Here is a 27,681-nt window from a genome sequence, read left to right as displayed (position 1 = left end):
AGGCTGGACTCAGTCTCCAGAGCCTCCTGTGACCACATGTCACATGACCACATGTCACATGACCACATGTCACATGACCACACACCGCATGACCACAACTGAAGCCTGCGCCCACTCCCTGCTGGTCCTGATGCTGCGGGCCCCCAAGGGCCTCCTCACTCCCTTCTCTCCTCCCCCTCCCTTTCCCCTCTTTCTCCCTCCTCGCTTAGAGCCTGTCCTTTCTACCTCCTGACTCCTGTCCACCAGCACCTTCATTTACCTTCTCAGGGACTTTAGGAGTGGGTCCCACCCAACTCCCCAACCTCTGCTCCCTTCTGACCTGTCCCAAGGCCCCCTTCCTTACTTCCCACGCCCTTCCTCCCCCAACTCATCTATTTTGAAGGAGATGCGTTCTGCCTCACTCCTGTCAAAGGACCCAGAAGCTGCCAAGCACAGCCCGTTCCCTAAGCCCCATGCTGGTGTGGTTGCAATATGGCCACTGAAGCCATGTCCCTTTTAATCTGGTGATGGTGGTTTAGTCGCCAAGTGGTGTCCAATTCTTTTGTGACCCTATGGACTGTAGCCTGCCAGGCTCTTCTGTCCACGGGATTTCCCAGGCAAAAATACTGGAGTGGGTTGCCATTTTCTTCTCCAGAGGATCTTCCCCACCCAGGAATCGAATCTGCGTATCTTGCTTTGCAGGCGGATTCTTTATCCACTGATCCACCTGGGAATTGGGGGATTTCACTATTTGAGAAACCACGTCTTGTTCCCAACTTAGGATAAGCAGGCACAGGAGCTCCTGACCTATTAGTTACAGATCTTTATTTGTGTATTTAGTCATGCTCTTTGCTGTAGACTGTAGAAACAGTCCTTTTCTCCCAGGATGCATGGAATCATCTTTCCCTTTCACTTCAACTCCTATCACTCAAAGACTACCCCTCGGCCTGGATGAGGTCTAGAGTGTCTTTCTGCACCTGGTGTACCTGTCCAATTGCTTTTCTGTCTTCATGATGGTTCCAAAGCCACCTTCTACAGGGAGTCATCCCTGATTTCTCTAGGTTGAGTGCAGTGCCTTGATCTCTGAGCACCTTGTCAGTGTAACCTTCTGGGGCCCTTGGCATATGCCTATCCACTGCCCCATCAGAGGAACCCTAGGAGGCAGGGATGGGATGTTGTTCATCTTTGCATTCATTCTCCCAGTGCCTAGACTACACCCAGGAAGCCTTCAACAGCCTTTGTGTTTGAGCAAGTGAAAACATAATTCAATTGTCTGCTCAGGTTTCCTGCCTGGCCCAGAGGAATGAAGACGAGACTGCCTATTCCATAAGAACAGGAGCCATGTCCATCTTGTTGACCTTGGGACCCCAGCACTTCACTCAGTGCCCAGCACTCCACATGTGTATGTATGATGAAGGAACCTGGTGATGGAAATACTCAGGGCGCCACCACCTCATAAAATCCTCTCTGGTTCCCCACTCTGCTCCTTTTGTGTTGACAGGCCCCCTCACGGTGGCTGCAGGCCAGGAACCCTCCCATACCCACTGTGAAAGCACTTCCCCATGTGTCTCTGGGTCACTATACCATGGCCTCTCACAGCAGCAATATGCGTCTTACGTCCGTCTTTGCATCCCTAGCACCTGGTGCAGTACGTGAAACAGATACTCTTGTCTTTTTTTTTTTTTTTTTTTGTAGCCATGCCACTTGGCATGTGGGATCTTAGTTCCCTGGTCAGGGGTCAGATGGAACCCACGACCCCTGCAGTGGGAGCATGGAGTCTTGACCCCTGGACTGCCAGGGAAGCCCCATACTCCATCCTACTTTAGCAGTGCTGTGTGCACTGAGCTGTCTGATGAGTGAGAGGTTTCGCTCCTCTGGAACATGGCCAGCCTCTGGCTCCAGGTAGAGTAGGACAGGCAGGAGATGCCCACAATGCCAGGTGCCCACCACACCCATGGAGGCCTCCAGGTCCTCGGTCATGAGTAGTTGCTGTGTGGCTCTGAGAAAAAAATAGGAATGGGAGGGGGAGGAGAGGTGCTGAAGGAGGGGCAAAAGCCCTCATTATTCATGGCATCATCTCCTAGGCTCATTAATTCTAACAGGATGAGCTGGGTTTGATTAATCGGGTTGTTAGGCAGCCATGTCAGCTTGCCAATCAGGTAAGAGACAGTACTTCCGGTCCCCAGCAACGGTGCCAAGCAACAGCGAAGGCTGTTCTCTTTGCTTTCTAACGCGGCAGCCATGAGACAGGGAAGGAAGAGCCGCTGGCTGGGCACAACTAACAAGACCTGGGCTCTCCACCGTGGCTCTGGATGGGGGACCATCCCTGGGGCCCCTAGTTTTCTGGAGAAGGAAGGAGCATGACCTGGCCTGGTCCCGATGCCTGGCCACAGACCATGATGCCAAAGGTGTGCCATTTCCCCTGGAGCTCCCAGTCCCCACACTTTCCCTGGATTGGACAACCCAAGGTAGAATAGAGGCTTGCTTTGGGTGCCACAAACACTAGAAAGCTAGGATACCAAAGCTGTTAGAAAAGTTTAACTTCGATGAAGGAAGTGATCCAGGATTTTAGGGGAAAAAAAATCTGCAAAAAAGCTATTTTAACCTTGGCATTCACATAAGTTTTTTACTTTATGATTTGGCATATTTTTATGTACATTGGGGAGGAGGGCCATAATCTTTTTGTGTTTAGGGCTTCTAAGAGGCGTTAATCTGGACCCTGGACTATCTTTGGCTGGTCAACCTGTGCTTCTCCTGGAACAAGAAAGATGTAAATGAGCCAAAGCCAGATAGATTCAGGTTAGACTGAAGGAGAATGTTCTTTACAGTCAACTTTATTACAAGCTAAAATGGTGGAACATGGAAATGGAGGTGATAAACATCTCTCAATATAACAGTGACTCCTATTAAAGAGAAAGGCTAAATGACCAACCCAAGGTCACTCAGCCAGCCAGGTCGTGGCCAGAATGTAAAGCCAGGTCTTTCTGACATCAGACTCAGCTTCTTACCACACTCTGCCCATCTCCCTCTGTACTCTGGTTCCTGCTGTCCCTTGCACATCTGTGCCCATGGGTCTCTTCTGGTCTCTCCCTCCCTGCTCCAGCACCGGCCCTTTCACCAAGTCTGGAAGGGGCTGCTCTGGACTTATTTTCTGTCCCTGCATCATCACCCACAGTTCAGCCCTTAATCACTCTTCAGTTGTTTTCTCTAGGCTTCGGGGTGACCCTGCATACCCCACAGGACCGGGCACGTCAGAGTTATGCAGTAAAGGTGCATTCATAGGCTGGATGGGCACCAGGGTAAGGCAGAGGATGAACCCCTCCAGCCCAGCTCCTGAGGGTCCAGCCTTTGGGCTGGAGGATTATCCCCATCTTGTCTGCAGTGTTCAGCAAACTCCACAGATCAAAGGGGCTCATTAAATGCAAAGGGCACCAGACACTTCCTGGATGATCTGCTCAGAGCTTTGGGGCCCAGAGACCACCCTTGGAATGACTAAGTCAAGAAAAATCACATCTTCTCTAATCCCCTGGCCCCCATGGGACCCAGTGTAAGGGAGGGGTGAAGAGCACAGTGTTTGAAAACCAACCCCTTAGATTTAAATGCATCCTTTTTGCCTTTTTAAATGTTTTTTTTTATTGTGGTAAAAGTCACATAATGTAAAACATATTTTGTCACCATGTTTAACTGTATAGTTCAGTAGAACTCAGTGTGTTCACCTTGCTGTGCAAGTCCCAACATTATCACCTTCCTAAACTGAAACTCTGTCCCCATTAAACACTAACTCCCCATACCCCCCAGCCTCCAGCCCCTGGCATCTACCAAAGTACTTTCTGACTGCCTGAATTTGACCACTCTAGGCACCTCATGCGTGTGCATGCTAAGTCGCTTCAGTCGTGTCTGACTCTGGGACCCTACAGACCGTAGCCCGCCAGGTTCCTCTGTCTATGGGATTCTCCAGGCAAGAATGCTGGAGCAGGTTGCCATGCCCTCCTCTAGGGGATCGTCCTGACCCAGGGATCAAAACTGCATCTCTTACAGCTCCTGCACTGGCAGGCAGGTTCTTTACCACTAGTGCCCCCTGGGAAGCCCCAAGTACCTTGTGTAAATGGAGTTGTCAAGCAGCATTTGTCTGCACCCCAGTATGTTAGAATGCATTTTTAACTTCATATTTGTCCTACAAGCAGGTTGTACCTTCTTTCTCCCCACGCCCCTGAGCGACATGGTACGTTCTTACCAGCCATCTACCTCATATACAGTCGTGCAAATACACCAATCCCAGCCTCCCCAACCCAACCCTCTTCAACACTTACTGGCTATGCAAACTTGAGCAAGTCTCTTAACCTCTCTGAGGTTCTCTTTCTTCATTTTTCCATTGCAGACAACTCTTAACCTCCTCAAAGCATGGCTGTCAGAATGGACTGAGATCATGCAAGCCAGGTGCTGGACACAGAGCCTGGCCCGAGTAAGTCCTCTTGTGAAAATATTACAATTTCAACTCACCTTTCCATGACTTTAATTCCATAGGTTTTCTACTACAACTCTGTTCTATGCTCCCACAATCAAATAAGTAAACCATGCCTTAAGTACAGGGTCAGCCGAGCCTAGAGGGAGATTGTGATGAAAGAAATGCCTAAGAGTCCACCCCAGTAAAGTGGATTAGGGGTTAGGACACAGGTCTCCCAGCTTCTGGCCCAGGACTGCCCTCTGTGTTACCAGGGGTCACCGAGAATGTTTGGAGTCCTCCTTTCCTGGGGAGGCTGAACAGAAGGCTGCTTGAATGGGTTAAGTGGGGTTATGCTGGAGGCAGGACAAGGTGATCCACAGCCTGTGGCTGCGGCTGAGCTGGCGGATGGGGAAGCAAACAGGACGGATTCACCTCGCTGCCAAATGACACAGCAAGCTGCAGGAGCAAGACTCCAGTCGTTTCTCCATTCACAGATTTCTTCCTGTTTATTTCTGCCTTGCTTCAGTTTTTCTCCCCTCTCAATCTGAAAGGACTTGCTTCTGGAGTCCTTAGGTTACCTGGTTGCCATGGCAGTTGGCAGGTAAGCCAAAGACTTCCCCTGCCACCCACAGGGGCACCAGGCATCCTTGCCACTGAGCAGAAAGAAAAAAATTAAAAAGCAGCCCCAGTCTTGCTGTACAATAGTTAGCAGTTCTGGGAGACTAGAACAAGGGAAGCAATAGATTCAACAGCCTTGGGGTGCAGTTCAGGGACATTTCCCTTTATTGACACTAACATGGTGGTTAAGAGCTTGGACTCTAATCCCAGACAGACTTGAGTATATCCAGGCTCTTATGATCTGTGTGACCCCTGGCAAGTTGCTTAACCTCTCTGGGCCTTCATCAAATATACATGTAGTATGTTCCAAGTTCTATATGAGGTGACAAGGATACAGCAGTGAATGGTACTAACCAAAGTTCTCTGGTCAAGAAAGACAGACATTTTAAAAAGATAAACAAGGGACTTGCCTGTCAGTCCAGTGGTTAAGACTTTGCCTTCCAAGATAGAGGGTGCGAGTTCGATCCCTGGTCGGGGAGATAAGACCCTATATGCTTCACAGCCAAAAAACGGAAACATAAAACAGAAGCAGTGTTGTAACAAATTCAACAAAAACTTTTAAAATGGTCCACATCAAAACATCTTTTTAAAAATAAATAAATAAGATAAACAAGTAAACTTTTTTAAGTACATGGCATGCTGTTATGTGCTATTATGGAGAAAAATAAGCAAGGGAAAGGAAAATGAGATACCAGGGAGGGGACAGGTTGAAATTCTACAAGTGGGGACATTTGACAGAAGACCTGAGGATAATGAAGGAGCAAGGCATGTAGGTGTATGAGACCTGAGCATTCGGGCAGAGAGCATCAAGTACAAGGGCCCTGAGGCAGAAGCCTGTTTGGCATCTCCTAGGGACACCAAAGAGCCAGTATGTTTGGGCTAGAATGAACGGAAAGACTGAGAGTAGATGAAGTCAGAGGTATAACGGGGATCAAGAATGGGGGACAAGCCAGACAAGGCTGGTGGGTTGTTTTAAGGACTTGTCATTTATTGTGAATGGGATGGGAAATCACAGGCGTTTTGAGCAGAAGAAGTGACATGATCTGACCGTATTTAACAGGTTCCTTCCACCTTCTGTATTGAAAATAGACTGGAAGGAAGTAAGGACCAAGTAAGGAGCCAAGTGGCTATTGCAGTAATCCAGGTGAGCAATGATGGTGCTTTGAACCAGTAGGGTAGCAGTGGAAGTTCTAAGTGGCTTCTGGATATATTTTCAAAGATACAGATGTTAAGATTTGCTGATGGATTAGGTGTGATGGATGAGAGAAGTCAAGGATGATGAAGATCTGAGCAGTGAGGGGTGGAGAGTTGTGTTCAAGTTGAGATGGGAAAGACTGAAGGAGGGGCAGGTTTTGGAGGGTAGGTTGTGAGCTCATTTGGGGATGTGTCAATTTTGAGTTGCCTGTTAAATATCCAAGTGGGAATGTGATATACATTAATCTAGAGTTTAGGGGAAAGCTCTAGCCTCAGTATATACACTTGAGGGTCATCGGCCTACAGATGGTTTTTAAAGCCACAAACCCAGGAGTGAGGGCAGGTAGGAAGGGGGAGGGCTACCAGAACTGCTTCCTGCAGGATGTCAAGATGTTGGAGCTTAGAAGATAGGAAAGGATCAGTAGAAAAGCCTGAGAGGGAAGGTCAGTGGACCGAGAGGTGAATGTGATGTTCCAGAAGCCAAAGAAGAAGACAAAGTCTTCTTGAGAAGAAAGAGGGAGCCCTGAGAAAAGCTGCTGATGGATCCAGTTGGATGAGAACACTGGGCAAGTTTTCTCTCAGTTTCTTCTTTTTCTAGATAAAGCAAAGCTGTGGACTGAGAGTGGAAGTGGGGGAGAAGGTATGGAGGTCTGAGAATTGGTTTACAAAGTCATCTGGGAGAGCTTAGGAGTAATTAGACTAGTAACGTAAAATAGAATTCCGGGCAGCACTGAGCACCATTTCTATTAAAATAAAATGGAGCAGCCATGAAATTGGGGGAAGAGGGTCATAAGAACATATATTTATCACCCTGCCTGGCACACAAGCAGGTTTCAGTAAATGCTAGACCAACATGGAAATGGTTATAATAGGTATTATGGCTGATCTTCTTGTCTCAAAAGCCACCTTCACACCTATGTCAAACACTGATCAATTTCCTCCCTCTCTGCCTTCCTTCCTTCTTTGAATAATATTCCCTTCTTCTTAATAATCCTAGTGTTATAAACATCTCAGAGTTCTAACAAGATAGATATTATATCATCTACTACCTCAATAACTTAATGAAGCTAATATCATTTCTCCTGCTTTATTATGTGATGATACCCACTCAGAGAGGTTGTTACTTGCTCAAGAGAAAGGCAGGGTAAATCTCTGTCCATCAGGCTGCCCATACCCACCACTTCTCTGCCAGCTCATGTCACCTGCCTCCCATCTCTCCTCCCACCCCAGCAGCCTTGTTCATCATATCCTTACCTTTCCAGCCCTGACTAAAGAGATGGCCTTGCTGGATCCCTATTAATGCATAAATGCAAAGGTGAAAACTCTTCTCCCCTTTGCTCCTCTCCTCTGAACCCCATTCCAGGCAGTGTTCACTGAGTATTAATTGATGTGGTGGTGGTGGTAGTGGTGAGTGAGGACATAATGGAATTAACTCACTCCCCACCACTTCCTCCTCATACTCCCACCCTTGGCAGGGAGTAGACATTTGTTGAGTCAAAATTAAGAGACAGCAATTTTTACAAGCATAGAAATGCATTAGAAGTTTCTCTGAGATGTGGTCTGTATTCACAAGGAAACATTCACTTGCCTTGTAGATGCTCCATTGTGAAGACTCAGAGGACCAAAAGCCTTAAAATCAGAACTGCCCTCCTGAGTGGAGTGAAACCTGTGTGTATGGTGCAGGGGATGAGAAATGGGCACAGGAATAGGAAAAGTTCACTGAGGCTGTAGAGGAGAATTAGGAAGGATGCCAAAGAAAGGAGACTCCTCTATGTCCATCCTAGATGGCACCTATGATGAAGGACTATTGACAGGGAAGCATAGAACTGTTTTGTATCAGTAACTAGGTTCCACATATATCAAATATCTGGGGCACCAGCTAACAGGATTACCAACTCAATGGTCATGAATCTGAGCAAACTCCAGGAGATAGTGAAGGACAGTGAAACCTGGTGTGCTGCACTCCATGGGGTCACAAAGAGCTGGACACGACTTAGCAACTGAACAGCAAGCTAAGAGGAAGGCTTATCAAGGACACATCCTCCCAACTTATGGGCACAACCAAACTGGTTCATAATATCAACCAACTACACAAAGGGGAAACACAAGTGGGGAAAGTGAACAGAAGGAAAACCTACAAGTTTCCAGCATCTTTTTCATGCAGGACACCAGACAGTGATTTCTTGATTCCACAAAACTGCAAGAGGTCAATGTATCTTGGACTTGGGATCAAGAAAGATGAGCTATCATGAGACCTTCTCACTAGCCACGGTTGTGGCAGATAAATCGGAGTAGGGTGGCTCCTGCCACCCAGGGGGATGAGAAAGCAAGCTTCCTGCTTATCTCTGGGAAGCAGGCTGATCGCAAGATGACCTTCAAAGATCCCCATGGCCCTGGAATCCAGGATTATACATAGACAAGCCATTCTGAATTCTCTGCATGTTGTGTTGGGCAGCATACAGGCAGAAATTTGTTTTCTGGCTGGAGCCCTTTCTGGCTACTCATCCATAGCACTTGACATCCTCCCTTTCCAGCCAGACCAGGCCCAAGCTTCTCACTTCCTCCCTCAATGACACCAAAGCCGAGCCCTCCAACCTCCTCTATCTAATGCCTGATGGTCTGAGGCAGAGCTGATGTAACAATAGAAATAAAGTACACAATAAATTGAATCATCTTGAAACCACCACCCGCCACTGCACCCTACCCCCCGCCCTGTCCATGGAAAAACTGTCTCCCACAAAACTGGTCCTTGGTGCCTAAAAGTTTGGGGGCCACTGCTTTAGGAGACTGACAGAGTGTGAACACTGGTAAACAGGGAATCATTGTAAGATAATTCGATTTAAAAAAGAAAACTCTATTACTAAGCAGAAAAAGAAGACTTAAGGCCTTAATGAGCTATCTATACTAAATTCAATTAACCACACAAATATTTCCAGTTCTCTCATACCAGTAACTTACTTTCACAAACACAACACTACACATGCATACACACTCACACACATACATATAATCTGCTTTCCTCTTCGTGGAAGATTTTTCAGCCTTCCTGCTCATCAGTTCAAAAAAAGGGCTACAAAAAGAGACATAGGAAACAAACACACAAGCCCCAACCAAACCCCCCAAACCATGTTTTTCTATTCATGATAATTTTTTTATTCCTGCACTGCTTTTCTCCCTATAATTTAACTGAAATAAGACAAATGTACCTATTCCCTCTAACTGCCTTTGAATTTACTCAACTGATACCAGAAAGAAGAACTTAACCTCACAATAATTGAATTTAAATAACATCTGATTCCATAAAGTCAAACATGACCTGCATAATAAACAAACCAACCCCCACAAGGGCTGGCAGAAAGAAAGAAGGTCATACTTTATGTGGATATTCATAATCATATCTGTATTTCTAATAAACTACATGTGCCATATACTGTCTGTGTGTCTTTCTGTACCACTTACCATCACCATTGTTAACAAGGAGCTAAAGTTAAAGGTTGATTCACCCTCAGTCCTTTGCCTGACTTAATAGAAAAGCATAACTTTGATAAACCTCACTGGCCAGAATTGGGTTGTTTGCATATAGCAGAGGGCTGGGCCCGTTTCCAGGGTTCCAGGCCAGTAGGCTGAAATTTCAGAGATTCCAGGTCACCGTGTTCTCTCTCTTTCCCACAAGTCAGGCCAAGCCAAGGGCACAAGTCAATGGCAAGCTGAAGGGCAATTACTCGTGACCTCATGGGGTCAGCCCTCCACAGTCTCTGTACACACGCAGAAGGATGCCCAGCCTCAGTGGTGCAAAATGCTCATGTAGTTGAAGGTGTTGTGGTGAAATTCTACAGAAATTCTTTTCCAGTCACAGTGAATGAAAATAAAAGTGTTCATTGCTCAGTCATGTCCAACTCTTTGCAACCCCATGAACTGTAGCCCGTTCGGCTCCTCTGTCCATGGGATTCTCTAGGGAAGAATAACGGAGTGACTTGCCATTTCCTTCTCCAGGGGATCTTCCCAGTCCAGGGTTCAAACCCTCATCTCCTGCATTGCAAGCAAATTCTTTATTGTCTGAGCCACCAGGGAAGCCGCAGTCATTGATACATGATTCAATGTGTTTAGGGAATACATCAGAGGTTACAAGTGTAAACAAGCTGTGATGTTGTGTCATACTTCACAGATACTCTGAATCATGGCCCCAGACACTTAGAATCTTGTGTATGGCTGACTCTAACAAAGCAAAAGTGTAGGGTCTTTCTTGGGCACTCTTTCCAGCTCTGCCACCCTCTGACATGGGTTTCAGCTAAGCCTTGATCCCTTGCTTCTCCGAATTTCACACACAGAAGAATCACCTGGAAAGCTTATGTGTTCAGATTCCCAAGCTTTGACTGCAGAGATTCTGATTTCATGCAGACCCATCCCCCTCTCTTGAAGCAAGGTTGGCTAAGACTCATTTGTGAAGCTCTGGACTAGATACTCTTAGCAAACCTTCTGTCTCCTACATCACTCTGAGACTTTTAGATGAAAATAAAGGAGGAAAATAAATACCGATCGCTAAAACTTACTGAGCACTTACTATGTGCCAAGCCCTGTATGCAAGCTGTGACTGCTAGGTTCAAATCCTGCTTCTGCCACTTGCTAGGTGATGGACGTTGTGCAAGATACCCACCTGCCCTGAGCCACAGTCCTTCAGCTACATCGTGCTGCTTTATTTCAGCTGCTGTGTCCACCCCTCTTACTAACTCACACGAATATGGGCCAGGGGCCAGGTTTGTTCTAAGCACTTGGCATGCTTGAGGTGGTAGAGCCTGGCTGCTCGGGCCAGTGGACCAGGCTGACTGGTCTGCCACTGATCACCCATGAGACCCTGGCAAGTCTGCTCAGAAGTAAAGGGAGACCAAAGATGCTTCCAGCTCCCCGGAGTGTCATGAGGATTAAATGAGATAGTGCACCATGAGGAGTGCATGGAACCCTGCCTGGCACATAGCGAGAGCTCTTCGTAGATCACTCTATGTTGTCACTCGTGTGCCCATTGATCCTTCCTAAATCTCTTCACAGCCTAGCCAAAGGAGTGAGGCAGAAAATGCTGCCCTCTTGCCCTGTGGATGAGGGGTCTCTGTATTTGCTGCACTTTACCACCTTGTAAATGAAACTCATCAGTCTGAAGCCTGTGAGCACTTAAAATTGCCCGGGAGCCTGGATAACGAGTACAGGTAATAAGAGTGTGATGAAGGCCAGGGTCTCCAGGGCTGCTCACTGCCCTGTTATTACAGGGAGAGGGAAGGACAGAAGAGATGTCCCAGCTGTCCATCCGCCCGCATGTCTCAGGGTTTCTTAAGACCTGTCCCTCCCCGAGTGTTCTTCCCTCATGTGCGCGTCTTTCTACCTCCTGATATGGGGTCAAGAAAAGGTCTTAAGCCATGAGGGTTTGCAGCTACCACTCCTGTCTCAGGTAAGGCTGTGCATTTCTATGTTCATGGAGCCAACTGGGAGATTTGCGATGCCCTTGAAAGTGCAGAGAAAGGAGAGCAGATTGGCTATGTGCAATAGAGAGCTTAGCAGGGAGAGGGGAGTTTGAGGGGGAAAGGACATTTTTGCCTTACGATTTCCTTTGCTTGCTTTTTAAAGAGGCTGCAGTAAATATCGAAACGCTGTTCTATTCTTTCTCTGATTAGGACTTGTACCTCTCCTTCATGATGAACCATGTTCAGAGTCTACTCCGTTTAGACTGAAAAACCCGAAGCATCAGAGAGGGCAGTGGCTCTTCCTAGGGTGGTGCAGTGGGACAACACTGAAAAAGGAGAAAGAAAATAAAAGCATGGGCCCCTTCCTCTCTGGGTTCAGAGCTTGCAAGAGTCTGCCCTACATTTCTGCGATATTGATGCCTCTCACCGGTGATACCCACTCCAGAGTCTGCTGAAAGTTCAGCCCAGTTCTTTTCACACCTCTCAAGGAAGCGTGCTATTCCTGAAGTGTTGGCTCCAGTTCCCAGTCAGGAATAAGCCTGCTAAGGAGAGCTGGAATTACTATGGCGTGTGAATAGACGCCGGTCTGTTGACTCCAAGCTTCTGCTAAGCGGCTCCAAGTGGTTGTAGCTTCTGTCATCTTGGCAATTTGACTTTTTGTTTGAAAGAATTCTGTATTCTTTGCTTCTGGAGCTGGGAAGCATGCATTGGTCTTCAAAGACCCCCTCTTCATCCTCTAACCTCTGCTCAGAACGTCTGTCAAGGGATCCTTGACAGATGGGGTGCTCCTGTTAGAGACAATGCTGGGAAGGGGGACCCCAGAGTCTCCTGGGCTTACCTGTGCTTCCAGTTTTTCCTTTCAGATCTGTACAATGAAGACCAGTGCAGGGAAAGGCCAAAGCTCAAGCAAGAGCCTAAGCCTCTACACTTAAAGACTGGGAGATATTTATGGGCCAGCAGTGCTTCCCTCCAGAAGATGGTGACTGTAGCCCTCAGTCTCCTTTTAGGGGCCATCCAGTGGCCTCGATCAAGCCCTGGCTCTCAGACACCTCCCCGGGGACACTCACACTAGGACTCGCTTCCTCAGTCCTACCCAGAGTCTCAGCCTTCTCTGTGGTGTTTAAGCCTGTATTTCACTTAATTAATTATTAATTTTGTAAAATATGACTTCCTTTTGTTTGCCTTTAACCTCTTTCAGGTGACAAGGTGGTTAAGCAAGAAATCAAGACGTTTCCAAACAATTGTTTTCTGGGATTTGGCACCCCAGTCCCTGTTCTCGTTCCCTTTAGATTTCATGATTGTTTAAAGCTGTATTCATCTTCCCTCCAGCAGTGGTCCATGCACATTGAAAAAAGATCTATTTCTGCCAGTGCAGGAGATGCAAGAGATGTGGGTTCAATCCCTGGGTTAGGAAGGCCCTCTGGTGAAGGAAATGGCAACCCACTCCAGTATTCTTGCCTGGGAAATCCCATGGACAAAAGAGCTTGGCAGACTACAGTTCATGGAGTTGCAAAGAGTCAAACACAATTGGGTGCGTGCGCGCGCGTGCACACACACACACACACACATACACATTGGGACTTCCCTGGTTGTCCAGTGGTTAAGACTCCATGCTTCCAGTGTAGAGAGCACGGGTTTGACCCCTGGTCAGGGAACTAAGATCCCACATGCCTCAAAGCCAATAAACAAATGAACAAACAAATACATCTGTTTTAAAAAATCTATTCTTGAGTCCTATTCTCATATCATGCATCATTTCAGCCTTTTGTTTTTCTAGACCTTTACCATCTATTAGATTTTTAAGTTACATTTCCTTGCTACATCCAAGACAGCCAAGGATCGACATGTCCGGAGACTGGGGGAGCAAAGACTCTATCTTAAAAATATGTAGAGATTTATAATAACTCAAATATTTCTTCATAACTATACCCCTCCTACACTTGCACACGTAATTTTCCCCAAATCAGGAACATAATTTAGAGCTAGTTTTTAACCTGTATTTTCTCATTTACACCATGTCATGAAAATTTCCTCATGGTGATCCTTGATTTCATGGCTCATATCCACAATTATTTCCTTAGAAGACAGGTCTGGAATGGAACTACTCATTCAAAGGGTGTGGACATTATTAGGCTCTTACTACATCCTGGAGGCCAAACCGGCCTTCAGCAAAACGGTGCCGGTTTCCATCCATACCTGCTGCTATTGGCCCATGTTTAAGGTCCTGTCCTTTCTCCACATTCTCACGAATGATTATCAGTAGTGCCATGACTATGACCCTTGAGAAGGAAAGCTCAGAAATGCAGATGGTCTGTTCCTCTCCACCTTTCTTTCTACTGGAGGGAAAGCACAGGAGGTGGCTTCAGAATGGAGGCTGAGTCAGGAGTTTACAGCATTGCCACCACTGAGGCAGTCTTAGGAGAGTGCCTCAGCTGTGAAAGAGAACCAGGGGCACATAGCTAGCTGAAGGCTGCAGAATCTTAGCCTGGGTGTTGTGGGGTGTTCCTTCTCCAGCAAACTGGTGGATGATACGGATGACTCAGAGTCTTCTGGTCAAGAGTCTCAGCATAGCCCAGTCTCTGAGATGGCAGACTACAGGGTTAAGGTACCTGGGGCTGTAGGACCCCACACTTACACTTTGCACTGGATCATTGCCCACCACTTCTCTTTGAGGTTCCTAAATATAAGAATGCCGCACGGGTCCCAGTAAACACCCTTGTGTGACCGGACAACTTTGTCGTTAAAGATGTATCATAAGCCAGCCTGCATTTTCCCTGCTACGATTTCAGCCTTTTCCTATCTTTTCTTGCACGTGCTTTAAGATCAAACAACTTTCTGACTGTGCCATTCATTAACTATATCAGTTAATTAGGCTACTAACTATGCTCCTGCATATATATTAAATTAAAGACTTAAAATATAGCCTTTTATTACTTTTCACAAATCGATAAGTTGGCTGAATCGTTCTGCTGCTTTGGTTTGGCTGGTCTTGGCTGGCCTCCCTCATGCATCTTGGAGTTGGCTGGAGTCTGACTGAGCTAGGATGGATGGCCCACCTCTGCTTGTATGTTTCTTATCATCCAGTAGGATTGCTCAGGCTTGCTCACGTGATGGGGGGAATAGTACCCCCCAGCAAGAGAGGACAAGCAAGCCCTGATGCACAAGCACTTTTAAAACCTTTGCTTACATCAAATTTACTAAAGTTCCACTGGTCAAAGCAAGCCATGTGCCTATTTCAGAGTCAATGTGAGCAGGCATTATCAAAAGAAAATGACCACAGGAAAGCATGAAGATCTAGGGCCATTAGTACAATCAATTTATCGCATTAGCTCTGTGACCTTGGACAATTCTCTTAACCTCTCTGAGCCCTAAGGACCATTACCTGTAAAAATGGAGTTTTTGAAGGATTCCACGCTATATGTAAAATGTCTGGCACATACTAAACTTCCACTATGTATTTCTTTCCTTCTCCTTTCCAACATTTGGCCTTTCTCTTTTTTCTTAAATGTATTATTTATATGCATTACCTTCCACATTCAAAGCTTCAACATAATGACACTGAACATTCTACCTGTGGCTTTTGCTGAACTTTGCCAACTCCTAACCTGTGCCCAAGAGAGGAGGCTCTCAACTAATTCCAGTGGTTGTGAATTGGGATACAAAGGGACCCAAGGAGTCTCCCCCTTCCTTATCCCTGGGACTGTGCAGCTGAGAGATGATCTCTGGCTCTCTGATGCAGCTCCACTACCAAAAGGGAAATAGAATGGGTTAACATATTTGTACTAACTGATGACTGTATAGAGGCAATGGGATGGGGAAACCTCCATTTCCTAATTTAAAGGTGGCCTTGGGGGTAGGATAAGTATCCTGGCCTCCCCTTAGCTAATCAGGCTCCAGAAGAGACATTAATTGCAGCCAGTCCATCCTGCTGGGGAGACCCAAGGCTGCCAGCTCCCTTGCTGGGAATGGAATAGAATTTTAATTGGCTGTGAAAGCATCATGGCAGGAGGTGCATGAAAGAGTTGGTCCTCTCCCTCAAAGCAGGTGAGAGAGGCTTCAAGGGAAAGGCCCTGAGGAGGTGCATTGGCAGCAAAGACCCGTCACCCTCAGAGGCCATCCCGACTGCAACACCACTGTCCCAGCACCAGGGCTGGACTCCAGCCAGGGTCAAGGACTCTCACACAGTGTACTTGGAGTGGTCAGGACAAGCGCACCAAGCCCGCAGACCTCCTCATCTCTGTACTTCCCCTGACTTTCATGAGAGAAGCAGTTCGTACTTACTGTTAGTGTATCACCAAGAAAACCAGTCTTGCCCACCTCAGAGAGCACTCCAAGTATAAGCTTAGAAGTGGAAATGTTAGTCTCTCAGTCATGTCTGACTATTTGCTACCCCATGGACTGTAACCCACCAGGCTCCTCTGTCCACGGAATTTTCCAGGCAAGATACTGGAGTGGGTTGCCATTTCCTTCTCCAGGGGCTCTCCCCCACCCAGGGATAGAACTTGGTTCTCCTGCATTCCAGGCAGATTCTTTACCATCTGAGCCACTAGGGAAGCCCAAATAAACGTTTATCCACCCCCCGTCTGAGTGTGTCTGTTCGTCATCCGGGTGGTTTGCAGCAATGGCACAGCGTTCCTGTACCGCTCTTTCAGAGTCAGATTAGGATTTTTTCACTTAAATAAATTAACATGAGAATGTTGGGGAGGACAGTTTTGGTGGCGATGCGTGTGCTCTTTCTGTCACGCCAGTTCCTACAACACACCTATGGGATGACATGTGGAAGTCAGTGGATGTGACTACGGAGAACAAAACAGCGTGAGTTTATCAGTATAGATGCGCACGGATGCAGGGTATGGTTCAGGGGACTTTGGGGTAAGTTATTTAACCTCCCTGTACCTTACTTTCTTCATCACTAAAATAAGGGCAATAGTAGTACTTATCTACTTTCCCTGTTGGAAAGAATAATCAGATTTAAATGCTCAGAGATTCAATAAAAGTGCTTTCATGATTACTTTTAGTGAAGGAGAGGTGGAGCTAGTTAATGACCCACTTGCGCTCTGTCGACCTAGTGGTATAATGAACTTGTTGGTGAAAAGCAAAGCAGAAAAGCAAAAAATACACAAGCAAGATCAGAGCTTTCAGAAAACAATTTTGTGAGACAACAAGATAGAAATGCAGAATTTTTGAGGAAACGATGCTGCATTAATACTTTAAAATGTAAAGGAATAAACATCACTTATAACTGCTATACAGTTTTATTGTGTATTTTGATTTTTGTTATCAAATTTTTATTGAAAGTTTATCACAGATTCAGTTATGGAGGAGAGATGCATTGAAGAAAACTGTTGCAAATAGAAATCTATAATTTATTAGGAAATGAGGACAGGCTTCTAGTTTTCAACTGACAAACACAGTTCAATTTCTACTCTCACTCCTCTCCCCTCTATTCATGCCTCTTATCTCTTCATTGGAAAATAAGACATTTTTCTGATTTAAGCTCAGAATATAGGATTCCCTGGTGGCTCAGACGGTAAAGAGTTTGCCTACAGTGCAGGAGACTTGGGTTCGATCCCTGGTTGGGAAGATCCTCTGGAGAAGGAAATGGCAACCCACTCCAGTATTATTGCCTGAAAAATCCCATGGATGTAGCAACCTGGTGGGCTACAGTCCATGGAGTTGCAAAGAGTCAGACGGACACGACTGAGTAACTTTATTTTCACTTTCATAAGAACGAAAATAGTCAGAATAAAAGAGATGACTAACACACAGCATCCTCTCTGAAATGGTGAGAACTTCATCTCCTTAAAGAGCATATGAAAGTCCTCGACTTTTGGGGAAAAGAACTGGAGGAAGATGGCATTGATTTGAGAAGGCAGAACAGGCTCTTGGAAATAGTCATTTCCACCTCCAAACCTGGTCCCCGGATCACAACTGGGTGTCTGGACTCCTGTACCTGATCTCTCCCAACTTGGATCACTGATGGTTTGGGAGATCAGCAGGACAGCCACTTAAAGAAGTGACTGGTTGCACAAATCAGCTCACTCCTTCCAGGGACACTTTTTCTCACTTTTCTTACATCTGCCATATGTTGGCAGGGTCTCCAGATACTGAGCATGTTCTTTCTCTGCTATCCAAGGTACTGAAAAGCATGGCTAGGCTACTTATCTGTGGGTATAGTTACGGACTTTCACTTTCACTTTTCACTTTTATGCATTGGAGAAGGAAATGGCAACCCACTCCAGTGTTCTTGCCTGGAGAATCCCAGGGACGGGGGAGCCTGGTGGGCTGCCATCTATGGGGTCGCACAGAGTCGGACACAACTGAAGCGACTTAGCAGCAGCATAGTTATGGACAGCAGGCAAGCTAGTGCCCCAGAGAGTACTAATGCCCAAATTGGGCACATCCTTATGGTGGAAGAGATGAATGAGAAGCTCTGGGATGACAGCTTGGCTTTGGGTCCTGGCCCCTCCTCTTGCTGCTGGGCAAGTCTGTTTCTCATCATTTAAATGGGGGTGGGGGGTATTGTATTAAATAATCTCTACCAGTCACTGACAGTGTCTGACTTTTTAAGATTCTGTAAAGGTTCTGTACGTGCAAAACAACTCAACACGAGATTCTAGGAATTGCTTGAAGGTGAACTAGGCCAAAGGCCTGGTGACAGGAGCTCTTTGTAACTGAAGTGAGTGCACTCCCTAGGCAGATGGAGGGGTATGCTGGGAGTGGCAACCCTGATCACTGGGAGCTCCATGGCCATCTCAGAATCCTGAAGCAGAGACTCCAGAGAGAGCCACTGACGGCTGTGCATCTGTAATGCAACAGAGGGAGACACACGTAGCCACGGGGATCCTCGGGCACTGCATTGATCTGCTCCCTAGCGTGGAGAAGGATAGATTTCTATCGCTTCGACCCAAATTGTTTTTAAAGAGCATCTGATTCGCTTCTTCAGGGCCCATGTCATTCAGCAAGCTTCTTGTCTTTCTTTTGTCTGGCTTCTCAGCTACATAAGATCCTAGAACAAGCCCCATTGACGTGGGGACATAAGCGCTCCAGGCATTGAAATGGAGTGTCCTCCACTGCAAATAGAAATCAGCTTTCTGATCTCTATCTTGGTTTCTTACAAGTTTTCTTGGCCCAAATTATGTCTTTTCAGAACATAATCACCCAGAGCGCAAGGTGGTTATATGAAGGTTCCAGACTTTCCTCAGCCCAGTCTTGTAGGGGAGTGGGGAGTTGGGAGAGCCCCTCCCCTCCTCTTTCTGAACTTCATCTGACAAAAGAGATGAATTATTCCTGAAATGTATATTGTGCAAGGCAAATATTTATTTTTGTTTTTATTCTGTTGTTTTTGTCTTTGATTTTTGCATTCTCATCAGCCAAGTCTTAGACTGTAGGACAGCGTGGAAAACATTTGTAGACTCCATGGAAACCATTCCACTCAGCAAGCAAGAGTGCTGTTTGAGCCACTTGTAATCATTCACCAGCCTCTCAATGATGGGGAGCTTACTATCTCACCCACGGTGTCCACCCATTGCATTTTTTAATCAACTTTGCATTTGATTATGATATCATACGATGGCAGAATGAGCCATCACCTTGTTTAGTTTTTAAACTTTAAGTTGGAGGATAATTGCTTTACAATGTTACATTAGTTTCTGCCATTCAACAACATGAATCAGCCATAAGTATACATATGTCCCCATCCTCGTAAATCTCCCTCCTATCTCTACCCCTACCCACTGCATTTTTAATAGCTCTGATCAGTGAACATTTGCTGGAGGAGTGATAAATATAAAGTTGCAAGCTTCAGGAGGGCAGGGCTGTATGCGAGCCGTGATGAAGCAGCATTACAAAAGACTGGAGGATGATCTGGACGTGTGGCCATATGCATCTGTATCGGTAAGAATGGTATGTGTGTGGAGCCAGGAAAGGGCATAAGCAGATGTAAGTTCAAGGTCGCACACTGTGTGTTTGCCTGAATGTTCATGTGGTCATGGTGACTTTTCCTTCGCCTCTGCAACAATTTTCCCATTACCTGTCCCACCTCCCTCTTCTGCAGTAAAACCCTATCCCTATTCACCATGAGCATCACCTTTCTTGCCCTCTTTCCCTCAGGCAAAAATGCCACAGGCAGGGAAAATGGAGGAGAAGCAGAGAAGAATAGGGGAACGTAGACTGAAATAACCAGACTGGGAGATTGCATGTTTAGTCGCTCAGTTGTGTCTGACTCTTCGGGAACCCATGGACTGTAGCCTGCCAGGTTCCCCTGTCCAGCCTGTGAGGCTCCTCCGTCTGGGCTGCCAGGCTCCTCTGTCCATGGGGATTCTTCAGGCATGAATACTGGAGTGGGCTGCCATTTCCCTCTCCAGGGGATCTTCCCAACCCAGAGGCAGAACCCACATCTCCTGTGTCTCCTGTATTGCAAGCTGAGCCAGCAGGGAAGCACTGGAGATTAGGAGCTGCTAAAAGAGTCACAAAGGAATGGATGCCTAGGCTCTCTATGGCCCCAGCCAAGCCAGCAAATATCTACATATAGAGTCAAATTCTATGAGAAAGAGCTTCATTCCATGAATCTTTGGCCTATCACCTCTCAATTCAGAATTACCATAGACCCATGTGAAAACTGAGCAACTTGTGCTGGGGGGTTGCCTTACATGGTGCAGTCATGTGGAAGGAATCAAGGGCTGGGCACTGCCAAACATCTCTCTATACTCATCCCTTTTCCTTTCGCCTTAATCCCTCCCAGGAATGACACAGTGTAAATCCTAGGGAATGAAGAGACGGAGGGACAATGCCATCTTATTCTGGCACCCCCTGTATCCAAACACTCCCTTCATCCCAACACATCTGCTCAACCACATCCCGCTGTTCTTTCACCTAAACACTTTTCATGACTGTCATCATTGTTATAGACATTGTAAAGATGGTTTTGATTTCACCATTGGCACCCCAAGGACATTTTGCTTCTGCATTTATAAACGCACAGTTTTTAAAAATTATTTATTTTTAATTGGAGGATAATCACTTTACAGTATTGTGTTGGTTTCCCCCATCCATATATCAACATGAATCAACCATAGGTACCTGCATGTCCCCTCCCTCTAAAACATCCCTCCCACTGCCCCCCCCCACCCACCCCTCTAGGTTGTCACAGAGCATCACATATGAGCTCTCTGTATCATAAAGCAAATTTCCACTGGCTATCTAGTTTTACAATCGGTAATGTACATGTTTCCAAGCTACTCTCTCAATTCATCCTGCCCTCTCCTTCCCCCACTGTGTCCACAAGCCTGTTCTCTATGTCTGTGCCTCCATTGCTTCCCTGCAGATAGATTCATTAGTACCATCTTTCTAAATTCCATATGTATGCATTAATATATGATAATAAATGCACAGTTTTAATGAGAGATGTATATGCATCGATAAAGTCTTTGAAAATGTGTTTTCCAAAGAGAAGTCCATTTAATTTTTGATTAATCTTTTTAAATATAGAACAGTTAAACTGTTTCCACTTTTTTCTATTTCTCATTTAATGTTATTGAGACTTTTCATGGGGATTAATGTTTTTATAAGTAAAATATGTATTAACCATTTGATTAGTGGATCTGGTTTGGGCCCATATTAAAATTCACTAATTAAAGATCTTGTCGTTGAAAATTTTATTCTGTGGCCTTTATAATCCTTCCAAATTTAATTTTTTTCTGGATCAAAGTTTGCAGATCTGAATTTTGTTAACAAGCTGTGAGTGTTCTGCCAGGTTTTAATAAATTATAAATTTTATGGAAGACAGTTTTTTTAGCCACTCTCCTTTTTCTTACAATGACTCTTTCGAAATGCCATCAGGGTGAAGATGTCCTGCCACATCAGAGCAAGAGTACTTTATTAACTGCCTGGTGCATGTGGACATCAAATAAATGTGATTTCCTTTAAGCCTACAAGAGTGCTGAGGTGAGTATTATTATCCCCATTTATAGATGAGTGAACAGAGGCAAGGAGTAATGAGGTCACGCACCCAATGTCACGCAGTGATCGCGTGATGCACCTGGGAATTGAACACTCAACTTTCAGATGTCAAAAGCTTTTATTTATTTTTTTCTACCATATCACACTGTCTCTCTCTTCATTCATAACTGCAGTGTCCACTGGCTGCACACATACCCCATGACACCTTTTGGGCTCTGGCTTATTTCTTGTTTTCTCTCTGTCTCTCTCTCTCATATACCCACCCTGCTGACAAAGCACTCCAGACTGCCATCTGACTTCAGGCCTCACCCCACCCCAGGCAGTGTGACTCTCTTGGTCCTGCTCTTGAGTAGGTGGGTCCCACAGCCATCCCAGGGGACCCTTCCATTGGCAGCACCTTGCAGGGCTCCTCAGCCTCCAGGATCTTACACCTGATGATCTGAGGTGGAGCTGGTGTAATAATAACAGAAATAAAGTGCACAGTAAAGGTAATTCAGTTGAATCATCCCCAAACCATCCCTACCCTGGCCCCTGGAAAAATCGTCTTCCACGAAACTGGTCCCTGGTGCCAGAAAGGTAGGGGACCACTGCCTTAGAAGATCCTCGAAGTGTCACCTCAGTGTGTGCCTGCGTGGTCCAGCTGGAAACCTGAATGAGGTGGCTCTGGGGTGTGTGTGTGTGTGTGTGTATGTGTGCACCTAGGGCAGAGGCGCTGGCTGCTGCTCACAGTGACTCATGGGGGCTCGACTGTCAGGCTGGAGGGATCCATCAGTGAACTGTCTCATTTAGTCAGGAAGAGTGTGTCTTTTCAGAGGAATACATCCAGACGGTTTCCTTTTTTTTTTTAAATAACAAATTATGGGGGGATGGGAAGGAAAGGAAATGGAGGGAAAGGGAGAAAGAGAGGGGCTTCTATTTTCAAAGCTTTGCCAGGCATTAGTTCTGCGGAAGTTTCTGTGAGGAAGGAAGAAGGGAAGAGAAGATGAGAGAGAGTAACAGCTAGCTGACAGGAAGGGTAAGGTCTAGAACAGTGGTTTTTAAAACATTCTTTAAGTAGCTGGAACATTTTCCTCTAAGGTATCCTAGGAGGTATGTCAATATTTGAAACAAATAAAAGGGGAGCTGGGTGAATTGACAGGAGAGTGGACATTTCCAGATCCCCACAGTGCACAGCGACCCCTGAGACAGCTCTACAGGAAACAGGTTGAAGCCATTTGTTGAGCCGGGTGTAGGAAGAAGACCACATTTCCACGCATTTGCTTGTTCATTCACTCATCCACCCATTCATTCAAATATTTACTGATGTATGCAAGTGCCACACAAGATCCTAGGGGACACTGCGGCAAATAAAATAGACCCTGGTTGCTATTTATGGTCTAGAAGGGAGACAAACATTTGCGAAATAATCACATAGACCAATGTAAAAATGCTGCTTTGAAGACCTGGTGACTCATCAGGAGGCTGCCCTGACAGTGCCATATGTGGGCTGAAGGCTGAAAGACAGGCATGGATTAGATGAGGTTGTTGTTATTGTTTAGTCGCTAAGTTATGTCCAACTCTTTCACGACTTCATGGACTGTAGCCCATCAATACATGGGATTTCTTAGGCAAGAATACTGGAGTGGGTTGCCATTTCCTTCTCCAGGGGATCTTCTCAACCCAAGGGTTGCATTGCACGTGGATTCTTTACTCCTGGGAAGCAACTTGACGGGGGCATCCTGTGGCCGAAGAGAGCGTGGGAAGAAGTCCCTTGATGGAGATATGGCAGAACACAATTACTGATGATTTCAGATTGTTACATACAAATTTGAACATTTCCATTGCTATAGGATGTTACCCTGTATGAATATGTCACAACGTATTATTCACTCTACTGCTTATACAGATTTGTTTCCAGTTTGGGGTTGCTATGAACATTCACATGCATGTCTCCATAAGAAGGGTGGCCTCTTGAGGAGGAGGGGCCAAAGGCTGCAGGGTCTGCCCACTGGCCTGATGGGAGATCTAGACCCCCAGAAACCATTATCTCAGCCCATCTGACCCTCCTCCTCCAGGAGGCCCTCCAGTGTCCCACACGTGGTCCTTCCCATGTAGCCGCGGGCTTGATCAGAGTCAGAAGCTGCTGCTGCTGCTGAGTCACTTCAGTCGTGTCCGACTCTGCGCAACCCCAGAGACGGGAGCCCACCAGGCTCCGCCGTCCCTGGGATTCTCCAGGCAAGAACACTGGAGTGGGGTGCCATTGCCTTCTCTGAGAGTCAGAAGATTGCTCTCCAAATATGGCTCCAGTGTTTAACGGTTAACTGCAATTCCAGACCTTGCAAGTCTTGAGTTTTAAACTGACCAAACGATGGGACCAGAACGCTCTCATCAGAGGCCCCATTAGGATTTTCCCCTCTCCTCACTCCAAGGATTTTGCTGGAATATGCCTAGACCTGGTTAACATGCTGTGTCTTCTTGTCAATTACTCCTAGTCTTGATTCCTCCGGACTTTAAGCCTTGGGCATTGCTGCTCTATTTTGGCAATTCCTGCTTTGCTGGTCTAGCCCTGGATCTGATCAGTGGAAGAGAATTTCACTTTCATTTCACAGCCCGAGTTCTGGCCTCTTGTCCACGCTATCCTGAAACGCCAGTGCATGGCCCTATAGTGAAGGCTGTGTGATCCTGAGCAGGTTATCCAAGCCCTGAGAACCTCTCAGCTTCCTTGTCTGTAAACTGGAGCCAGTAATTAACCCCTGGCCAACTTCAGCAGTTGTTAAGAGCTTGGTTCTTAGAGCTAGACTCCCTGGGTTCAGACGCCCACTCTGACACTTACCAGCTGTCTTAACCTGACACTTACTAACTTTCTTAACCTGTTTAGGCCTCTGTAACAGAATATCATAGACTGGGTGCCTTGTAAACAACAAACATTTACTTCTCACAGTTATGGGAAGCTGAGAAGTCCAAGATTGAGGTACCAGCAGATTTGATATCTGATGAGAGCCCACTCCCTGCTTTATAAATAGCCACCTTCTCACTATGTCCTCACATGATGGAAAAAGGACAAAGGGGCTCTCTGGGGTCTCTTCTATAAGGGCACTAATCTCATTCATGAAGGCTTCACCCTAACTGAATTCCCAAAGGCCTCACCTCCTATTACCATCACAATGGGGCTAGGATTTCAACATGAACTTCTGGGGGAAACAAACATTCAGTTTCTAGCACTAGCTGTAATGATATTTTTTTCTGTACATGAAACTGAACCTCTCAGTTCCTCAGTGTTTGTAGCTACAAAGTGAACAGTACCTAACTCATTGGGTCATACTGAGTATTACATGAGTTATACACAGAAAGCACTTGGAAAAGTACTTGGCACATAGCAGATCACAAATAAGAACTAGATAATATTAATACTTTGTCTCACAGTATGAAGGAAGGATGAAAGGAGTCGAAGGTGTCAGTGAGCCAGGGATGCCACAAAGTGTTTCCAGAAGTCCTAAGAAAATAGGTTGGTCCATAACCCCTAGGATAGAAGCACATAGTCTTTGAAGTCCAAAGAGTCTTGGTTTGAATCCCACTCTTCCATGGCTGGGCAACCTTAAACAACTTATCTTAATGGGGGTTTTGTTGTCTGCCTAATAGGATTGATGATGAAGATCATGGCATCCAGTGCCATCACTTCATGGCAAATAGATGATAAAAAAAAGTGGAAACTGTGACAGATTTTATTTTCTTGGGCTCCAAGATCACTGCAGACAGTGACTGCAGTCACAAAATTAAAAGAAAAGTTATGACAAACCTAAACAGCATATTAAAAAGCAGAGATATCACTTTGCCAACAAATGTCTTCTAGTCAAAGCTATGGTTTTTCTAGGAGTCATGTATAGATGTGAGAGCTGGACCACAAAGAAGGTTGCTGCTGCTGCACTCACTTCAGTCGTGTCCGACTCTGTGCGACCCCATAGACAGCAGCCCACCAGGCTCCCCTGTCCCTGGGATTCTCCAGGCAAGAACACTGGAGTGGGTTGCCATTTCCTTCTCCAATGCATAAAAGTGAAAAGTGAAAGTGAAGCCACTCAGTCATGTCCGACCCTCACCGATCCCATGGACTGCAGCCTTCCAGGCTCCTCTGTCCATAGGATTTTCCAGGCAAGAGTACTGGAGTGGGGTGCCATTGCCTTCTCTGACAAAGAAGATTGAGCACCTGAGAATTTACGCTTTCAAATTGTGGTGCTAGAGAAGATTTTTGAGAGTCCCTTGGACAGCAAGGAGATCAAACCAGTTAATCCTAAAGGAAATCAGTCCTGAATATACATCGGAAAGACTGATGCTGAAGCTGAAGCTCCAATATTTTGGCCACCTAATGCGAAGAGCCAGCTCACTGGAAAAGACCCTGATGCTGGGAAAGATTGAGGGCAGAAGAAGGGAGCGACAGAGGATGAGATGGTTGGATGGCATCTTTGAGTCAATGGAAAATGAGTTTGAGCAGACTCTGGGAGACAGTGAGGGACAAGGAAGCCTGGCATGCTCTAGTACATGGGGTTGCAAAGAGTTTAACATGACTTAGTGACTGAACAACAAAAAGAACAAAGGTGACCTGATTGTCACAAAGTGGGAACCAGGCTCATGTCAGTTTTCTGTCCTACCACGTGGCCCTGCTCTGGTGTAAGCAATGCCTGAGCCCATTATCAGAGTTTTTAGCATGAGGTTTGGCAGTGTGCAGACAAGGTGGGGCTACAGGAATGTTTGGCCTCCAGCTCAGGATGTGAAACATGCAGGTGGAGGTGACCTTTAGGCTGGGAGGCTCCTGACAGTAGCTGCTCTATCAGTGACATCACCGGTGCCTCATTATGTCATCTGTCTGTGTCTGAGTGCAAGGCACTTAGTGCTCTTTCCAGGGAAGGATGTTTATAAGCGATAAATAACACTAATACTGACCTGAGTGAATCATCATTGAGGTCTATAGATATTACAACTCTTCAGCAGAAATGCACCAGAAATAAGGAGAAGATAAACGATGGCATGGCTTTGTGAGCAGATCCCACTGGGGAAATTGAGGCAAACCCTGAGAAGTCTGTAACCATCACAGCATCTGGGGCCCATCTGCAGGGTTCCAGCCTGGCTCCTCAGAGCCTGAGGTCTCTGGAAAAGAGAAAGTGAAGTCGCGTCCGACTCTGCGACCCCATGGACTGTAGCCTACCAGGCTCCTCCCTCCAGGGGATTCTCCAGGAAAGAGTACTGGAGTGGGTTGCCATTTTCCTTCTCCAGGGGATCTTCCCAACCCAGGGATCAAACCTGGGTCTCCCACATTCCAGGCGGATGCTTTAACCTCTAAGCCACCAGGGAAGAATCCTGGTCTCTGAAAGTGTGACCCAAAGCGCTTGTGTACTCCATCTCTACCCAAACGTCATTCAGAGCAGCTCTATTTTAGTCTGCTTTATATACTGGGGTTTCACAAATTTCATTTGAAAATGAAGTTCTGCTGATAAAAGTGTTAAACACAGAAATCAGGTTTTTGTTGGCTGCTAATTTATTCTATTTCCCACTTTGGATTTTCCTGTTCCACGTGAGGGTCATTTAAAAGTTTGCAAACACAAAAATCAGTAATGATGCTTCCTTGTATTTTCATATCACGTACCAGTTTGCAGTGCCATTAATCATGTTTCTTATCTGATTCTCACAATAGCTCAGCAAGATACTCAGAGCAAGACTTATTTCTCATTTGCAGGTGAGGATAATGGGATTAAGGGCTCTGGAAATTTCCCAGGGAAATGAAAATCTGTTTGGGAACAGACTCCATCAGACCCAGGCTGGTGACGTCAGTGATTCTAATCACAGAGCCAGCAATTTTTTGGTGCTTACTTTTGTCAGCTCCTAGGCTAAGAACTCCAGCTATTCGCTCTCTTTGTTCTCACAATGACCCTAGGAGGCATGTAATATTATCGGTAAATTGAGGTTGTGCATCATTAAGCAACTTGCTAAGGGTCACATTGCTAACAGTTTATGCATTGAACTTGAATCTGATCATGAGAAAGTAATTAAACAAATCAAAATTAAGGG

The 27,681-nt window shown here is 46.0% G+C and overlaps 1 protein-coding gene across 1 annotated transcript in view; it reads right to left on the bottom strand.

Moving 5' to 3' along the window:
* Nucleotides 1–27,681, bottom strand: part of MARCHF4 (membrane associated ring-CH-type finger 4) — a 117,980-nt gene that overhangs the window by 27,379 nt on the left and 62,920 nt on the right. Inside the window, exon 3 of the mRNA XM_040227917.1 lies at nucleotides 2,723–2,733. Within this exon, the coding sequence (XP_040083851.1) occupies nucleotides 2,723–2,733 (11 nt within the window). The remainder of the gene's footprint in view (nucleotides 1–2,722; nucleotides 2,734–27,681) is intronic.

This window comes from Oryx dammah, unplaced genomic scaffold, assembly GCF_014754425.2.
Source record: "Oryx dammah isolate SB20612 unplaced genomic scaffold, SCBI_Odam_1.1 HiC_scaffold_27, whole genome shotgun sequence".
Taxonomy (NCBI): domain Eukaryota; kingdom Metazoa; phylum Chordata; class Mammalia; order Artiodactyla; family Bovidae; genus Oryx; species Oryx dammah.
This window is presented reverse-complemented; position numbering and strand designations above follow the sequence as displayed.